The 16,567-nt window shown below is 46.4% G+C and overlaps 1 protein-coding gene across 1 annotated transcript in view; it reads left to right on the top strand.

The window, feature by feature from the left end:
* Positions 1 to 16,567, top strand: part of mast3b (microtubule associated serine/threonine kinase 3b) — a 205,244-nt gene that overhangs the window by 57,903 nt on the left and 130,774 nt on the right. Inside the window, exons 2-5 of the mRNA XM_060846498.1 lie at positions 4,307 to 4,392; positions 10,957 to 11,026; positions 11,734 to 11,812; positions 12,531 to 12,691. Of these exons, the coding sequence (XP_060702481.1) occupies positions 4,307 to 4,392; positions 10,957 to 11,026; positions 11,734 to 11,812; positions 12,531 to 12,691 (396 nt within the window). The remainder of the gene's footprint in view (positions 1 to 4,306; positions 4,393 to 10,956; positions 11,027 to 11,733; positions 11,813 to 12,530; positions 12,692 to 16,567) is intronic.

Below are 16,567 nucleotides of genomic sequence, written 5' to 3'. Positions count from 1 at the left end.
ATTGTGTTGGTCGGAACGGAGTCCGGAGTCCATGTGGGATCAGTCGGTTCCATTGGCAGGTGCTGAGGAAGGAGATGTGGCTCTGGTAGTGGGTCTGCTTCAGGATATGTGCATACCTCTAAACTCGGGAACAGGTTGTCTCCTGTGCCTGATCTGAATAGAAGATTCCTGATGAAGGGCTTATGCTCGAAACGTCGAATTCTCTATTCCTGAGATGCTGCCTGGCCTGCTGTGCTTTGACCAGCAACACATTTGCAGCTGTGATCTCCAGCATCTGCAGACCTCATTTTTTACTGAATAGTCACATCCAATCGAACAGTTGGTGAGGAACCATTGGAGGAGGAGGCATGGTCAAGTGTGTAAAACCACTCTGGATACTTATGGGGAGAAAGTGGGATCTCAAAGGGAGTGATCTTGGGATTACCACCAATGCTGCCTGTTGGTCAGAGTAGAAATAACAGGATATATCAGAGAAACACATGCCTGGAAAGATGCTACATGGAGGAGAGTTCCAGTCTGGTGTAAAGATAATATAGGAAATGCAGTCAAATTCTGGCTAACAGGGGAAATTAGAGACAGTATTAAATTCAAGAATATTCAAGTAACAGACCTGAAGATTGGGAACAGTTTAGATTCAAGCAAGAACAAACAAACCATTAGTAAAATCTTTGGTACGTTTGTGAAGAGAAAATGCTTAGGTCTCCTAAATTCAGAAACATTTATAAATGGGAAGCAAAGAGATGGCAAGCGAATTCAATACAGATTTTGGTTCTGCCTTCACAGAGAAGATATAAATGACATCACTAACATATTGCTTAATGAAAAGGAGGAATTGAAATAAAGTAATTCATCAGGAAATAGTTTTGGGAAAATTAATGGGATTAAAGGCAGACAAATCTGCAGGGGTTCCCCTGATAAACTTCATCCCGAGGACTTCAGGAAGTGGCCCTAAAAAACACAGATGCTCTGCTGGTCAGTCATCATCCAAAATTCTATAGGCTCTGGAAATGTTCCTATGGATTGGAGAGTAGCTAATGCAACCCCACTATTTTAAAAAGGAGGTACAGAAAAATGGCAAATTATAGACTAATCAATTTGACATTGGTCTTGGGAAAAGTACTAGAGACCATTGTTTTATCAGAGAACGTGGAAGCCAATGGCAGGAACAGTCAGAGCCAGCAGGGATTTATGAAAGGGAAGTTGTTTTTGACAAAACTGCCTGAAATGTTTGAGGATACAGTGTAAAATGTGGATAAAGGGAAGTGGTGAATGCAGTTTTCTTGGATTTTCAGAAGGTTTTCAATAAAATCCCATATGATAAAATAAAAGAGTGTTTGTTAGGAGATCACATACTGAAATGGATTGAGAGCTGTTTATCAGACTGAGAACAAAGTGTAGGAATAGCTATGTCTTTATTGTGAGTAGTGAGCAGCGACTAGTGCAGGACCTCAGGGATCAGTGCTCAATCCCCAGCGATTCCCAATCTATACTAATGACCTAGATGAGGGAACTAAATGCAATATCCCCAAGTTTTCAGATATAAAGCTGGGTGGGAGAGTGAGCAGTGAGGAGGCTGCAGAGATGCTTCAGTGTGATTTGGATGAGTTGAGTGAGTGGGCAAATGCATGCCAGGTGTAGTACATGTGGATATATGTAGTATATGTGGATATATGTAGTATATGTGTAGTATATGGCAGGTGTAGTATATGTGGATAAATGGAAGCTTATCCACTTTGGTAGGAAAAACAAGAAGGAAAATTATTATGTGAAATGTGAGACAATGGGAAAAGTGGAGACTGGGTGGCGTTGAGGTACAATGAGACCTGGGTGCCCTTGTATACCAACTGCTGAAGGTAAGCACAAAATTAGAAATTGTTGGAAAAGCTCAGTGGTTCTGGCAGCACCTGTGGAGAGAAATCAGAGCTAACATTTCAGGTCTGGTGATCCTTTCTCTGAACAGTAAGTTGAAAGTAAGTGTGCAGGTGCAGCAGGGGGTTAATAAAACAAATGTTGGCCTTCATAGCGAGAGGATTTGAGTACAGGAGCAGGGATGTCTTACTGAAATTACATAGGGTCTTGTTGAGACAACACCTAGAATACTGTGTGCAGTTTTAGTCTCTTTACCTGAGGAAGGATGTAATGTTTATGGAGGGAGTGCAGCAAACACTTACTTGACCGATTCCTGAGTTGGCCGGTCTGACGAATGAAGGCAGACTGGATCGGTTATAGAGTCACAGAGTCATAGAGATGTACAGCATGGAAACAGACCCTTCAGTTCAACCCGTCCACACCAACCAGATATCCCAACCCAATCTAGTCCCACCTGCCAGCACTCGGCCCATATCCCTCCAAACTCTTCCTATTCATATATCCACCCAAATGCCTCTTAAATGTTGCAATTGTACCAGCCTCCACCACATCCTCTGGCAGCTCATTCCATACACGTACCACCCTCTGCGTGAAAATGTTGCCCCTTAGGTCTCTTTTATATCTTTCCTCTCTCACCCTAAACCTATGCCCTCTAGTTCTGGACTCCCCGATCCAGGGAAAAGACTTTGTCTATTTATCCTATCCATGCCCCTCATAATTTTGTAAACCTCTACAAGGTCACCCCTCCACCTCCTGAACAGCTCCAGCCTGTTCAGCCTCTCCCTTTAGCTCAAATGCTCCAACCCTGGCAACACCCTTGTAAATCTTTTCTGAACCCTTTCAAGTTTCACAACATCTTTCCGATAGGAAGGAGACCAGAATTGCACGCAATATTCCAACAGTGGCCTGTACAGCTGCAACATGACCTCCCAACTCCTGTACTCAATACTCTGACCAATAAAAGAGAGCATATCAAACACCTTCTTCACTATCCTATCTACCTGCGACTCCACTTTCAAGGAGCTATGAACCTGCACTCCAAGGTTTCTTTGTTCAGCAACACTCCCTAGGACCTTATCATTAAGTGTATAAGTCCTGCTAAGATTTGCTTTCCCAAAATTCAGCACCTCACATTTATCTGAATTAAACTCCATCTGCCACTTCTCAGCCCATTGGCCCATCTGGTCCAGATCCTGTTGTCATCTGAGGTAAACCCTCTTTGCTGTCCAACATACCTCCAATTTTGGTGTCATTTGTAAACTTACTAACCATACCTCTTATGCTCGCATCCAAATCATTTATATAAATGACGAAAAGTAGAGGGCCCAGCACCGATCCTTGTGGCACTCCACTGGTCACAGGTCTCCAGTCTGAAAAACAACCCTCCACCACCACCCTCTGTCTTCTACCTTTGAGCCAGTTCTGTATCCAAATGGCTAGTTCTCCCTGCACTCAGTGAGATCTAACCTTGCTAATCAGTCTCCCATGGGGAATCTTGTCGTACGCCTTACTGAAGGTAGGAGTATATTTACCAGAGTTGAGAAAAATGTGGGGGAATCTTATAAAAACTAATACAATTCTAACAGGATTATCCCGGGTAACACAGGAAAGATATTCCCAATGACCGGGGAGTCCATAGCCAGGAGTCACAGTCTAAGGTATGGCTTAGGATGATTAGGACAGAGTTGAGGATAACTTTCTTCACCCTGAGAGTGGTGAACCTGTGGAGGTCTCTGCCAGAGGTAAGATCAAACATTGAAGACTGAAGAAGGATATAGATATAATTCTTAGAGCTAAGGGAATCAAAGGATATGTTGTAGAAAGGAGGAACAGAGGACTGAGTTGGCTGATCAAGCATGGTCACATTGAATGGCAGAGCAGGCTCAATGGGCTCAATGGTCCTATATTCTATGCTCCTATGTCTTATGAAATACTGCAGATAGATCAAGAATGAAAGTAGAGAAAGGCTATCTTCGTCACACTCGTGAAGGGCATCAACTGAAACTTTGGTTCAGTGGCAAGGATACAAACAGGGTGGGAAAAGCTGGGAATGCGTTTAGGAGCTGGTAATGTATTCAAGATTTTGGGAGCTGTCAAAATTTAGAATTAAACGGGGAGTTAAAGAAAGGAATATGACACAGACTAGGAAAATATGAATGGATCTATGCAGTCACAAGGAGGTTTAACATCAACACATTACTTGTGGAACACAGACATTGCTGGCTGATCAGCATTTATTGCCTGTCCCTAGTATCAGTCGAATGAGCCATCTCTGACCAGGTTCTAATGTATTTAGGCATACTATATAAAACTGTACATGAAACTCCGGTTGTATTTGTGGATCTGCATGATCCAACTGCTCAACATTTCCTACTTTAATGATGCTGCAATATTTTTGACCAGTCTCAGGTTGAATGTTCTTTTCTTGATTTCTCAGTTGCCGTAGCAACAGGAAGAGCCTGGTGGTCAGCTCCCCATCACCCAGTCTCTCTCGGCCACTCTCACCGCTTTCTGTCCCAACAGGTAAGAAAACTGTCTGATCCATTTCAAATCAATACTATTGTTGTTGTGAAGGTCAGTGCCATTACTGAGGGGAGAGGTTACTTTGAATTAAGCTCCATACCCTGAATCTTTTTGGAGATCCCTTTGATCAATATTTGAGCCCCAAATATTCTACAATGATATCGATAGTTCCTGTATGAAGTTCACATTGAAACCCTAAAACCAGCAAATGAATGCAAGGCACAAGGCTGACCAACTGCAGATTTCAAAACGGGGATTTCTGATTGGTCTCTATTGACTCAGTGCTGCCAACGTTTGATTCCAGTTTTCCATTTTTTTTTGTGTTGGGTGTAGATTTGCTCACTAAGCTGGAAGGTTCATTTCCAGATGGTTTGTTACCCTCCTAGGTAACATCTTCAGTGGGCTCCAGGTGAAGCAATGCTGATAATTCCTGCTTTCTTTTTATTTGTTTGGGTTTCTTTGGGTTGGTGATGTCACTTCCTGTTCTTTTTCTCAGGGGGTGGGAGGTGGGGTCTAACTCGATGTGCTTATTGATAGAGTTAGAGTTGGAATGCCATGCTTCTAGGAATTCTCATGTGTGTCTCTGTTGGACTTGTCCTAGGATGGATGCATTGTCCCAGTCGAAGTGGTGTCCTTCCTCATCTGTATGTAAGGATACTAGTGAGAGAGGGTCATGTCGTTTTGTGGCTAGTTAGACTCCATCTACCATCTTGTAGAACCTTCCATTTCAGCGAGCAAACCTGCATCCAAGCCTGACAAGCAAATCTTGTCAAAACTTGCTCTTGTTAGAATGCTCAAAATTATACAACATCAGGTTATAGTCCAATGGGTCTATTTGAAACACTAGCTTTTGGAGCTCTGCTCCATCATCAGGTGCTAATAAGACAGGAAGACCATAGAGGCAGAATCTATAAGGAAAGCATCAAGGAGTCATACAACTCAGGCTAACAAACTGAACACATACAAAATGGCTCTTACATATTTAATCAGTTAGAATGGAGATGCAGGTTTCGATTGATTAATATGCAAATCCCAGAATTTCTTTCAAGTCACTGCCTCAATATAACTTAAGCTGTTACCAATATAAAGGAGGTGACACCTCAGGTCAGACAATGAGGCGTTGTTTGGAGTCTGTCTGTGTCTAAAACTGGAGCCAGACTGGTTTTATTTCAAAAGGAGCAGTTCATAAAATGTCACATTGATGGTCATTTAAGAAACAGTTGGAAAGAGCTCTCAAGGATAGTGGAATCCAGGGTTATGGAGATAAGGCAGGAACAGGATACTGATTAAGGATGATCAGCCATCATATTGAATGGTGGTGCAGGCTCGAAGGGCAGAATGGCCTACTCCTGCACATATTGTCTATTGTCTACAAGTTGTGTGCTTTTTGAACAAATAGAATGTATCTGCAAATACAAATTCACCCCACTGATTTATATGTACGTATGTGTGTGTGTGCGTGTGTTTGTGGGTGAGAGAGAGAGAGGGAGAGGGGAGAGTTTGTATGTGAGGAGGAAAGAGAGAGATTGTGTGTGTGTGTGTAGGGGGGGTGGGAAGGGTGTGTGTTTGTGTGTTTATGTGTGTATGAAGGGGGAGAGTATGTGAGTGTGAAGGTGGAGAGAGTATGGGTGAGTGCGTGAAGGGGGGAGAGAGAGGTTTGTGTGTGGGTGAAGGGGGGAGAGAGAGGTTTGTGTGTGGGTGAAGGGGGAGAGAGAGAGTGTGTGTGTGTGAGAGAGTTGGGGGGAGGGGGGAGAGATGTGTATGTGAGTGGCGCGGAAAGAGAGTGTGTGTGTGAAAGGGGCAGAGAGAATATGTATGTATGTGTGGTGTGTGTGAAGGGGGAGAGTGTGTGTGTGTGTGTGTGTGAGTGTGTGTGTGTGTGTGTGTGTGTATGAGGGGGGGGAGAGACGGCGTACATGTGGGAGACAGAGATTGAGGGAGAGAGAGATTGTGTGTGTGTGGGAGAGAGAGTGTGTGTGAGAGACAGGGGGGAGAGAGTGTGTGTGAGCGTATGAGAAAGGGGGAGAGAGTGTGTGTGTGGGGGGGAGAGGGGGAGAGAGTGTAGATGTGTCAGAGAGCAGGTGGAGAGAGAGTGTGTGTGTGAGAGAGAGGGAGCGGGAGAGTGTGCGTGCATGTGTGTGGGGGGGGAGTGTGTGTGTGTGTGTGTGGGGGAGAGAGGGCGAGAGGGAGTGTGTGTGTGTGTGTGAGAGAGAGAGGACAGGGAGTGTGTGTGTGAGAGAGAGGGGAGAGGGAGAGTGTGTGTGTGTGGGAGAGAGAGGGGAGAGGGAGAGTGTGTGTGTGTGTGCGAGAGAGGGGAGAGGGTGTGTGTGTGTGTGTGAGAGAGGGGAGAGGGATTGTGTGTGTGTGTGATAGTGGGGGAGAGGGAGAGTGTGTGTGTGTGTGTGTGCGAGAGAGGGGAGAGGGAGAGAGTGTGTGTGAGAGAAGGGAGAGGGAGAGTGTGTGTGTGTGTGTGTGTGAGAGAGGGGAGAGGGAGTGTGTGTGGGTGAGTGGGGGTAGAGGGAGAGTATGTGTGTGTGGGAGAGGGAGAGTGTGTGTGTATGTGTGTGAGAGAGAGGGGAGAGGAAGTGTGTGTGTATGTGAGAAAGAGAGAGCGGAGAGGGGAGAGTGCGTGTGTGTGTGTGTGAGAGAGAGGGGAGAGTGTGTGTGTGGGAGAGAGAGAGTGTGTGTGTGTGTGGGAGAGGGAAGAGGGAGAGTGTGTGTGAGAGCAAGGGGAGAGGGAGTGTGTGTGTGAGAGAGAGAGAGGACTGGGAGTGTGTGTGTGTGGGAGAGTGGGGAGAGAGGAGAGGGAGTGTGTGTGTGTGAGAGAGAGGGGAGAGGGAAAGTGTGTGTGTGTGAGAGAGAGAGAGGTGGAGAGGGAGAGGGTGTGCGTGTGTGAGAGAAAGAGAGGAGAGGGAGTGTATGTGTGTGGATGTGAGAGAGGGGAGAGGGAGAGTGTGTATGTGTGGGAGAGAGGGGGAGAGGGAGAGTGTGTGTGTGTGTGAGACAAAGGGGGAGAGGGGAGAGTGTGTGTGTAAGAGAGAGAGGGGAGAGGGAGAGTGTGTGTGTGTGTTGGAGAGAGGTTGAGAGAGAGAATCTGTGTGTGTGGGAGAGGGGGGAGCGGGAGTGTGTGTCTGTGAGAGAGAGAGAAGGGGAGAGAGCGCACGTGTGTGACAGAGTGGGACAGAGAGTATTGTGTGTTTGTGTGTGTGAGAGAGGGAAATGAAGAGAGTGCGTGTGTGACCGAGTCCATGCATCTGAGAGTGTCCATGTGTCCATGTGATTGTGTGCGTCTGTGAGAAAGAGTGTGTGTATGAGAGACGGTCTGTGTGAATGTGTTTGTGTGAGTGAGAGAGTGTATCGTGTGGTGGGGTCACCTGTAGTGCAACATGAACCCAAGGTCCCAGCTGAGACCATCGTCATGACTACCGAACCTGGCTATCAGCCTCTGCTCGGCCACTCTGTGTTGTTGAAGTGACCCAGTCGGGGAAGGGCCAGTGGCGAGGGGCATTCGGCCTTGGATCTATGGATACGCAACAATGCAGACTATCCTGAATGATATGGAGGTGCCAGTGTTGGACTGGGGTGGACAAAGTTAAAAATCACACAACAGTAACATCACACGTTCTATTTTGTTCAAAAAGCACACAATATGTATGCAGTCACTATTTTTTATAATCCATTTGACATTTTATAAATTTCTACTTTGGAAATAGAACCAGTCTGACTCAAGATTAGAATACAAACTGACTCTAACCTCACGCCTTTAATGCATTGTCTGAGCTGAGATGTCACCTTTTTTTTAAAACCTTAACTTAACTCAGGAAAGTGGCTTGAAAGAAGTTCTGGCTTTTACCTGACAGAGGAGCAGCACTCTGAAAGCTTATACTTGCAAACAAACCTGTTGGACTGTATAACCTGGTGTTGTGTGAAGTGTATCCCAAAGTCTATCTTGCAGGAAATTTACTTGAAGATCTGAGGCCGAACATCCTTGACCGCTGAAGTGTTCCCCCACTAGCTAATGAGATTCAAAATTAGCTCAATGGTAGGAAGCAGAGGGTGATGGTTTCTCAGACTGGAGACAAGTGGTGTGCCACAGGGGTCAGTGCTGGGAACTTTGTTATTTGTTATTTACATAAATTACCCGGATGTGAATGTACAAAGCATGGTTAGTAAGCTTGTGGATGATACAAAAGTAGGAGGTATCATTGATAGCAAAGAAGGTTATCAAAAATTACAGCGAGATCTTGATCAGATGGGGAAGTGAGCTGAGGATTGGCAAATGCAATTCGATACAGATAAATGTGAGGTGTTGCACTTTGGAAAGTCAAACCAAGGTAAGGCTTATACAATTATCGAGTAAAAAGTGAGGTCTGCAGATGCTGGAGATCAGAGCTGAAAATGTGTTGCTGGTTAAAGCGCAGCAGGTCAGGCAGCATCCAAGGAACAGGAAATTCGACGTTTCGGGCATAAGCCCTTCATTAGGAATGGAGCATTCCTGATGAAGGGCTTATGCCCGAAACGTCGAATTTCCTGTTCCTTGGATGCTGCGTGACTTGCTGCGCTTTAACCAGCAACATATTTTCAGCTAAGGCTTATACAATAATTGGTAAGATTCTGAAGAGTGTTGTGGAATAGAGGGACCGAGGAGTACAAGAACATAGTCCGTTGAATGTGGTGTCACAGGTAGACAGGGTGGTGAAGAAGGCATTTAACATGCTGGCCTTCATCAGTCAAGGCATTGAGTAAAGGAGTTGGGACGTTATGCTACATTTGTATAAGTTGTTGGTGAGGCCGCACTTGGAGTATTGTATAACAGTTTTGGTCACCCTGTTATAGGAAAGACATAGTTAAAGTGGAAAGAGTGCAAAGAAAATTTACGGAGATGTTGCAAGGCCTGAGTTATAGGGAGAGGACTTTATTCCTTGGAATGTAGGGGAATGAGGGGTGACCTTACTGAGGTATATCAAATCTTGTGGGGCCTAGATAAGCTGAATACATATAGTCTGTTTTCCCAGGGCTGGGGAATTGAAATCTAAAGGGCATAGGTTTAAGGTGAGAGGGAAAAGATTTAAAAGGACCTGAGGGGCAACTTTTTCATTCAGACATTGGTGCTGATATGGAGTGGGCTGCCAGAGAGTGGTTGAGGTAGGTACAATAGCAACATCTAAACAACAGTTGGATTGGTACATGGATGGGAAGGGTTTGGAGGGATGTGAGCCAAATGCGGACAATTGGACCTAGCTGAGTGGGCACCGTGGTCAGCATGGATCAGTTTGGGCCGAAGGGCCTGTTTCCATGCTGTATTACTCTATGAATCTACTCTTACTGTTATATGATGTGTGTCTAAATTACTATCAGTACCTCTTTGAAGTAGAGACTTTGAACAGACTTTGAAAACTGGGTAAAGGCCCTTTGCTCAGGACTCTCCACAGCTAGGTTTACATCTGGCCTGATCTGAGAGCCTGAAAACAGATGCTAATGGTCACCCTTACAAAGAAAGCACATCTGGAGTTGACAATGAAGGGAACAATTCACTCATATGGAAATGTGATTGGGATTTTTTTAGTAAGAAGCAACTTGTTGGAGTGTAGCACAGCTCACGAGGAACTGATGATTTGTGAAGTACGTTCTCAAAGCTATCCACCAGTGGGGATTTGCTTGAGCATGTCTGGATCACTGGAGGCTTATTATTACTGCAATGAGACAAATACTTTCCCTGTAGCATGGGACAACTAACGTGAGCGAAAACAGATGAAAGGAACACAATGTATTTTGTTGTCTAGAGACTTTACTCCTTGATATGTAAATTCCAGAGTGACTTTATTCTAAACTTTAAAGGAAAAGTATTTCCAACAGTTTTCTCTTGGTTTATCTGAAGACTTTGATCACATGCACATCGTACAGGGGAGCTTTACTCTATAGTTAACCCTGTGCTGTCCCTGTCCTGGGAATGTTTGATGGGGACAGTATAGAGGGAGCTTTACTCTGTAGTTAACCCTGTGCTGACCCTGTCCTGGGAATGTTTGATGGGGACAGTATAGAGGGAGCTTTACTCTATAGTTAACCCTGTGCTGACCCTGTTCTGGGAGTGTTTGATGGGGACAGTATAGAGGGAGCTTTACTCTATAGCTAACCCTGTGCTGTCCCTGTCCTGGGAGTGTTTGATGGGGACAGTATAGAGGGAGCTTTACTCTATAGCTAACTCTGTGCTATTTCTGTCCTGGGAGTGTTTGATGGGGACAGTATAGAGGGAGCTTTACTCTATAGCTAACTCTGTGCTATTTCTGTCCTGGAATTGTTTGGTGGACGTAACGTAGAGTGAGCTTTACTCTGTATCAAATCCTGTGTTGTATCTGTTCTGGGAGTATTTGACAGGGAAAGTGCAGTGGGAATTTTCCTTTCGGTTTGAAAGAGTAGAGGGAATTTATTCTGTATCTGACCCTATGCTGTAGCTGTCCTGTGTGATGGGATGAATGTAATTCCATTTTCACTTTTTCTGAACTGAGTGCTGTCTTTTTTTAAATGATATGTTGCTCCAACAATTTGCTTGTGATCTTAATTTAGCTGTGAGTCCATTGGACAGTCCGAGGAGTTCCTACACCAACGCCGCTCCTAATTTCCCGTTTGCTCGCAGGTAAATATGAATTGCTGTGTGTGGAATACATGCATCAAGCTGAAAGATTGTCTGGTGGTCCATGGGAAAAAATTTTGACAATCGGAAAAGTGAAAATTCCTCCTCCATTATCTGTCGCCTCCCCGTATCCCAGTCCGGCATCACTGTCCTCAGCGAGACTGAACTGATCAGTGAAAGCAGCAAAGTGTTGAGGGAAACTTCAGACATTGTCAACGTGTATCATCAACCAGATTTCCTGGTGTCAGTCCTGGCTTCTTCTACTTGTTTTCAGACGCTATTTCTCACAGATTCTAACAGGATCTTTCTTCCAACCTGTTCACCCGTGCTCTCGTTAGGATCCAATTGACCTTTTCTTCATATTGAGGTCCACTCACGAACTGAAAGTCTGTGATAGCTCTTTCAGGCACTGAGCCCTGATCTCAGCACTGCCAACCAATCCCAAACCCAATTACCTCCCAGACTGAGCCCAGTGCCCTGACCCCTGACCTTACACCCTGTTCATAAATCCTAATCCCAGCTGCTAGCCCTAATTGCTGACCTTCGGCACCAGCCCCTTACCCCAGCCCCCATTTCAGTTCAGCTGAATGACTAATGAGGTTGCTTGATTGACTTGATCTGGTTTACAAAGAGGGATTAGGTTGGGATTGGCTGAGTTTTTGGGAGGATTATGTTGAGCTGATACTCAGTGTTCTTTTCGCTTGTTGCAGGGTGGATGGCCGTCGCTGGTCCTTGGCTTCATTGCCATCATCCGGATATGGAACTAACACCCCCAGCTCCACTGTGTCAGTAAGTCGCCAGTCATTGACTCACAATCTCCTCTACTCTGACAGCCTGAGGAAGGGCTGAAGTAGGGCACACGGTGGCTCAGCGGCTAGCACTGCTGCCTCACACTACCAGGGACCCAGGTTTGATTCCAGCCAAGGGCAACTGTCTGTGTGGAGTTTGCACATTCTCACCGTGTCTGCATGGGTTTCCTCCCACAATCCAAAGATGTGCAGGTCAGGTGAATTGGCCATGCTAAATTGCCCAGAGTGTTAGGTGCATTAATCAGGGGGAAATGGGTCTAGGTGGGTTACTGTTTGGAGGGTTGGTGTGGACTTGTTGGACCGAAGGGCCTGTCTCCACACTGTAGGGAATCTAATCAGAATGGACAATTCTGAGGAGAGAGAAGGGTAGGAGGTGGGATTGGAGAGGGATAGCAGAGTTGCAGGAAACAGATTGTGAGTGTGTGAGGCTGATGGGAAAGGAATAGGTGGGTAGTGTGACTGGAAGGATTGGAAAAGGAAATGCAGGTTCTCAGTCGAAAGGGAGAACAGTTCTGGCAAATAAAACCACCACATTGAGGTGGGGGAGGGGAGGACGGTGGTTGGAGTAGACCTGTGTGTCTCTGTGCTTTTCTCACCCTTTCTATATTTGTTATTAACTCCAGTGTTTACATCTATTGGTCACTCATTCAGTGAATTTCAAATGCAGTTTTTTTTTCTTTTGTGATCTTCTTTTTCAGTCATCGTCCTCCTCTTCTCAGGAACTTTTGCATCAACTGCCTTTCCAGCCCACACCAGATGAGCTTCGCTTCCTGTCCAAACATTTTCGTAGCACTGACAGTGTTGCTGATGAAGAGGGACGCCATTCCCCTACTATTAGGCCTCGATCCAGGAGTCTAAGGTAGGAGGGATTGTGGATCCAGTCAATAGGAACAGGAGCGGGAATGAGAGACCTATTCTTGGATCTCCATTATTGATTCTGAATGTAGTGGTGACTGCAGTTCCAGAGCTGCTTGACTGGGACAAGGAACAAGGTGCTTCTTTCAAATGAGAGCACATTCACACCCCATTGTAATTGAGCACAAAGGCCTGAGGTTTTGCTTTTGAGTCAGAAAAACAGATTTGGAACATTTCCTGGCTTTGTAAATCTGTCCTGGGAAAATTTTCCCTGAAATTGAGATTTTTGTTCTGGGAGCAGCTGGGCCTTTTAGGAGCTGGGTCCCAAATCCGTGGAGGTTGCAGGCTGGTGGACACGGGCTGGTGGACACGGGCTGGTGGACACGGGCTGGTGGACACGGGCTGGTGGACACGGGCTGGTGGACACGGGCTGGTGGACACGGGCTGGTGGACACGGGCTGGTGGACAGGCTAGTGGACACGGGCTGGTGGACACGGGCTGGTGGACAGGCTAGTGGACACGGGCTGGTGGACACGGGCTGGTGGACACGGGCTGGTGGACACGGGCTGGTGGACAGGCTAGTGGACACGGGCTGGTGGACACGGGCTGGTGGACAGGCTAGTGAACACGGGCTGGTGGACACGGGCTGGTGGACACGGGCTGGTGGACAGGCTAGTGGACACGGGCTGGTGGACACGGGCTGGTGGACACGGGCTGGTGGACACGGGCTGGGCAAGGAGGCTGTCTCAGTGCTCTAGCCCTGTTGGAGTTTACAAAAAGGCATTTTTAAAATCAAGATTTTCCTTGACAGGAAGCTATGTAGATTAATGAACACCAGGGTGATAGAAAATGGGACCCTATGCAAGCTAAAATGTGGGCAGCAGACTTTTAGATGACCTCAAGTGTAGGGATGGGTGGGATGTGGGAGACCAGCCAGGAATGCATTTGATTAGTCAGACCAAGTGATAACGATGGAATGTTCCTCCTGCAGAATGTGGCAGGCGAGAGACACTGCACATGTCTCTGCCAAATACATCTACAGGAAGTGCCCCAACTCCAGCTCCTTGAAAACCGGGTTAGGGAGCTGGAGCTGGATGAATTGCAGATTATTTGGGAAGCTGAGGGAGAAATTGAGAGGATGTACAGGGACGTGGTCACTCCCCAGACACAGGATAAGGACAGCTGGGTTACTGTCAGGGGGAGGAAAGGGAACTGACAGATAGAGCAGGGATCCCCTGTGGCCGTTGCCCTCAGCAATAAGTATACCATTTTGGATACTGCTGGTGGGGTCAGCCTAACAGAGGAACCCCATAGTTGTCAGGTCTCTGGCACTGAGGCTCAGAAGAGAAGGGGGGAAATAGAAAAGCGCTAGTAATAGGGGACTCAATAGTTAGACAGATTGACAGGAGATTTTGTGGTCAGGATCGGGACTCCTGGAAGGTATGTTGCCTCCCTGGTGCCAGGGTCCGGGATGTCACAGGTCGGGTTTACAGGATTCTGAAGGGGGAGGGTGAGCTGCCAGAAATCATGGTACATATTGACACCAATGATATAGCCGAGAAAGGGATTGATGATGTGAAAAGTGATCACAGAGAGCTCGGTTGGAAGCTGAAGAGCTGGATGAGTGGAGTAGTGATCTCAGGTTTGCTACTGGTGCCACGGGATAGTGAGGTGAGGAACAGTCAGCGAGTGCAGCTTAACACGTGACTGCGAGGCTGGTGCAGGAGGGAGGGCTTCAGATACCTAGACCATTGGGATACCTTCTGGGGATGGTGGGACCTGTACATGAAGGACAGGTTGCACCTGAACTGGAGGGGCACAAATGTCCAGGGTGGGAGATTTGCTCGTGTGGTTCGGGAGAGTTTAAACTAGTTTGGCAGGGAGGTGGGAATCAGAGCCACATATCTGTGAGGGGGGTAGTTACATATGGGACAGTGACAGGATGTAGTGAATCTATCGGGAAGGTTTCTCAAGTGATGAAACAAGGGGATCGGTTAAAGTGTGTCTGCTTTAACGCAAGGAGTATCAGAAATAAGAGAGGAACTTAGAGCATGGATTGGTATTTGGGACTATGATGTTGTGGCCATAACAGAGACGTGAGTTTCACAGGGACAGGGATGGTTGCTAGATGCTCCAGGGTTTAGAACGTTTAAAAAGAACAATGAGGGTGGAAAAAGAGGAGGGGGTGTAGCATTGCTAATCAGAGAGTGCATCACAGTTACAGAAACTAAGTTTGTCGAGAAAGGTTTGTCTCCTGAGTCAGTCTGGGTGGAAGTTAGGAATAGCGAGGGAGCAGCCACCTCATTGGGGGTTTGCTACAGACCCCCTAATAGCAGTAGGGAGATTGAAGAACTCATACACCGGCAGAGTTTGGAAACATACAGATGTAGCAGGGTTGTTGTTATGGGTGACTTCAACTTTCCCCATATTGACTGGAACCTCCTTAGTTCAGATGGTTTGGATGGAGCCGTTTTTGTCAGGTGTGTTCAGGAGGGTTTCCTTATTCAGGATGTAGACAGGCCGACGAGGGGAGAGGTTATTTTGGATTTAGTGCTTGGCAATGAGCCAGGACAGGTGTCAGATCTCACGGTGGGAGAACACTTTGGTGACAGTGATCACAACTGCCTCACGTTTACCATAGCCTTGGAGAGGGAAAGGAGCAGTTACCAAGGGAAGATGTTTAATTAGGGAAAAGGAAATTATGACACTATCAGACAGGAGTTGGGAAGTACAGACTGAGAGCAATTGTTCCACAGAAAGGGCACAACAGACATGTGGAGTAAATTTGCAGATGACACAGAGGTTGGAGGTGCCATTGATAGTATTGAGAGCTACTGCAGGCTGCAGCGCGACATAGACAGGGTGCAGAACTGGGCTGAGAAATGGCAGATGGAGTTCAACCTGGATAAATGCGAAGTGATGCATTTTGGAAGGTCGAACTTGTATGCTGAATATAGGATTAAAGACAGGATTCTTGGCAGTGTGGAGGAACAGCAGGATCTGGGTGTGCAAGTGCATAGATCCCACAAAGGTGCAACCCAAGTGGATAGGGTTGCTGAGAAAGCATATGGTGTTTTGGCTTTCATTAACATGGGGTTCGAGTTTAAGAGCTGCGAGGTTTTGCTGCAGCTCTACAAGTCCCTGGTGAGACCACACTTGGAATATCGTGTCCAGTTCTGGTCACCCTACTATAGGAAAGATACAGAGGCTTTGGAGAGGGTGCAAAGAAGGTTTACCAGGATACTGCCTGGACTGGAGGGCTTGCCTTATGAAGAAAGGTTGACTAAGCTCGGACTTTTCTCTCTGGAGAGGAGGAGGAAGCGAGGCGACCTAATCGAGGTGTACAAGATAATAAGAAGCATGGATAGAGTCAATAGCCAGAGACTTTTCCCCAGGGAAGGATTGACTGGCACAAGGTGTCATAGTTTGAAGATATTAGGAGGAAGGTATAGAGGAGACATTAGAGGTAGGTGCTTTACGCAGAGTGTTGTGAATGCAAAGAATGATTTGCCAGCGGTGGTAGTGGAAGCAAAGACCATTAACTGACTGCTGTACATGCACATTGACAGCAGTGAATTGAGGGGTGCATTGGTTAGGTTATTTTATTTTAGACTAGGAATAATCCACGGCACAACGCCGTGGGCCGAAGGGCTTGTTCTGTGCTGTACTTTTCTATGTTCAATGTTTTATGTGCTGTGTTTTAACAGCAGGTGAGCTAAGTCAGGGACAATGTTACAGGTGTGGAGATTATAAGCTTTTGTCATGAAATGAAGAGGCCAGAGGCTCAGTTTGGGACCAAAAATGGTAGTGAGTGGCAGGAAGCACAGGGTGATGTTTGAAGTGTGTTTTTTCAACTGGAAGTGTGTGTTCAGTGGATCCT

The sequence above is a fragment of the Hemiscyllium ocellatum genome, chromosome 28 (assembly GCF_020745735.1).
Source record: "Hemiscyllium ocellatum isolate sHemOce1 chromosome 28, sHemOce1.pat.X.cur, whole genome shotgun sequence".
In the NCBI taxonomy this organism is placed as follows: domain Eukaryota; kingdom Metazoa; phylum Chordata; class Chondrichthyes; order Orectolobiformes; family Hemiscylliidae; genus Hemiscyllium; species Hemiscyllium ocellatum.
This window is presented reverse-complemented; position numbering and strand designations above follow the sequence as displayed.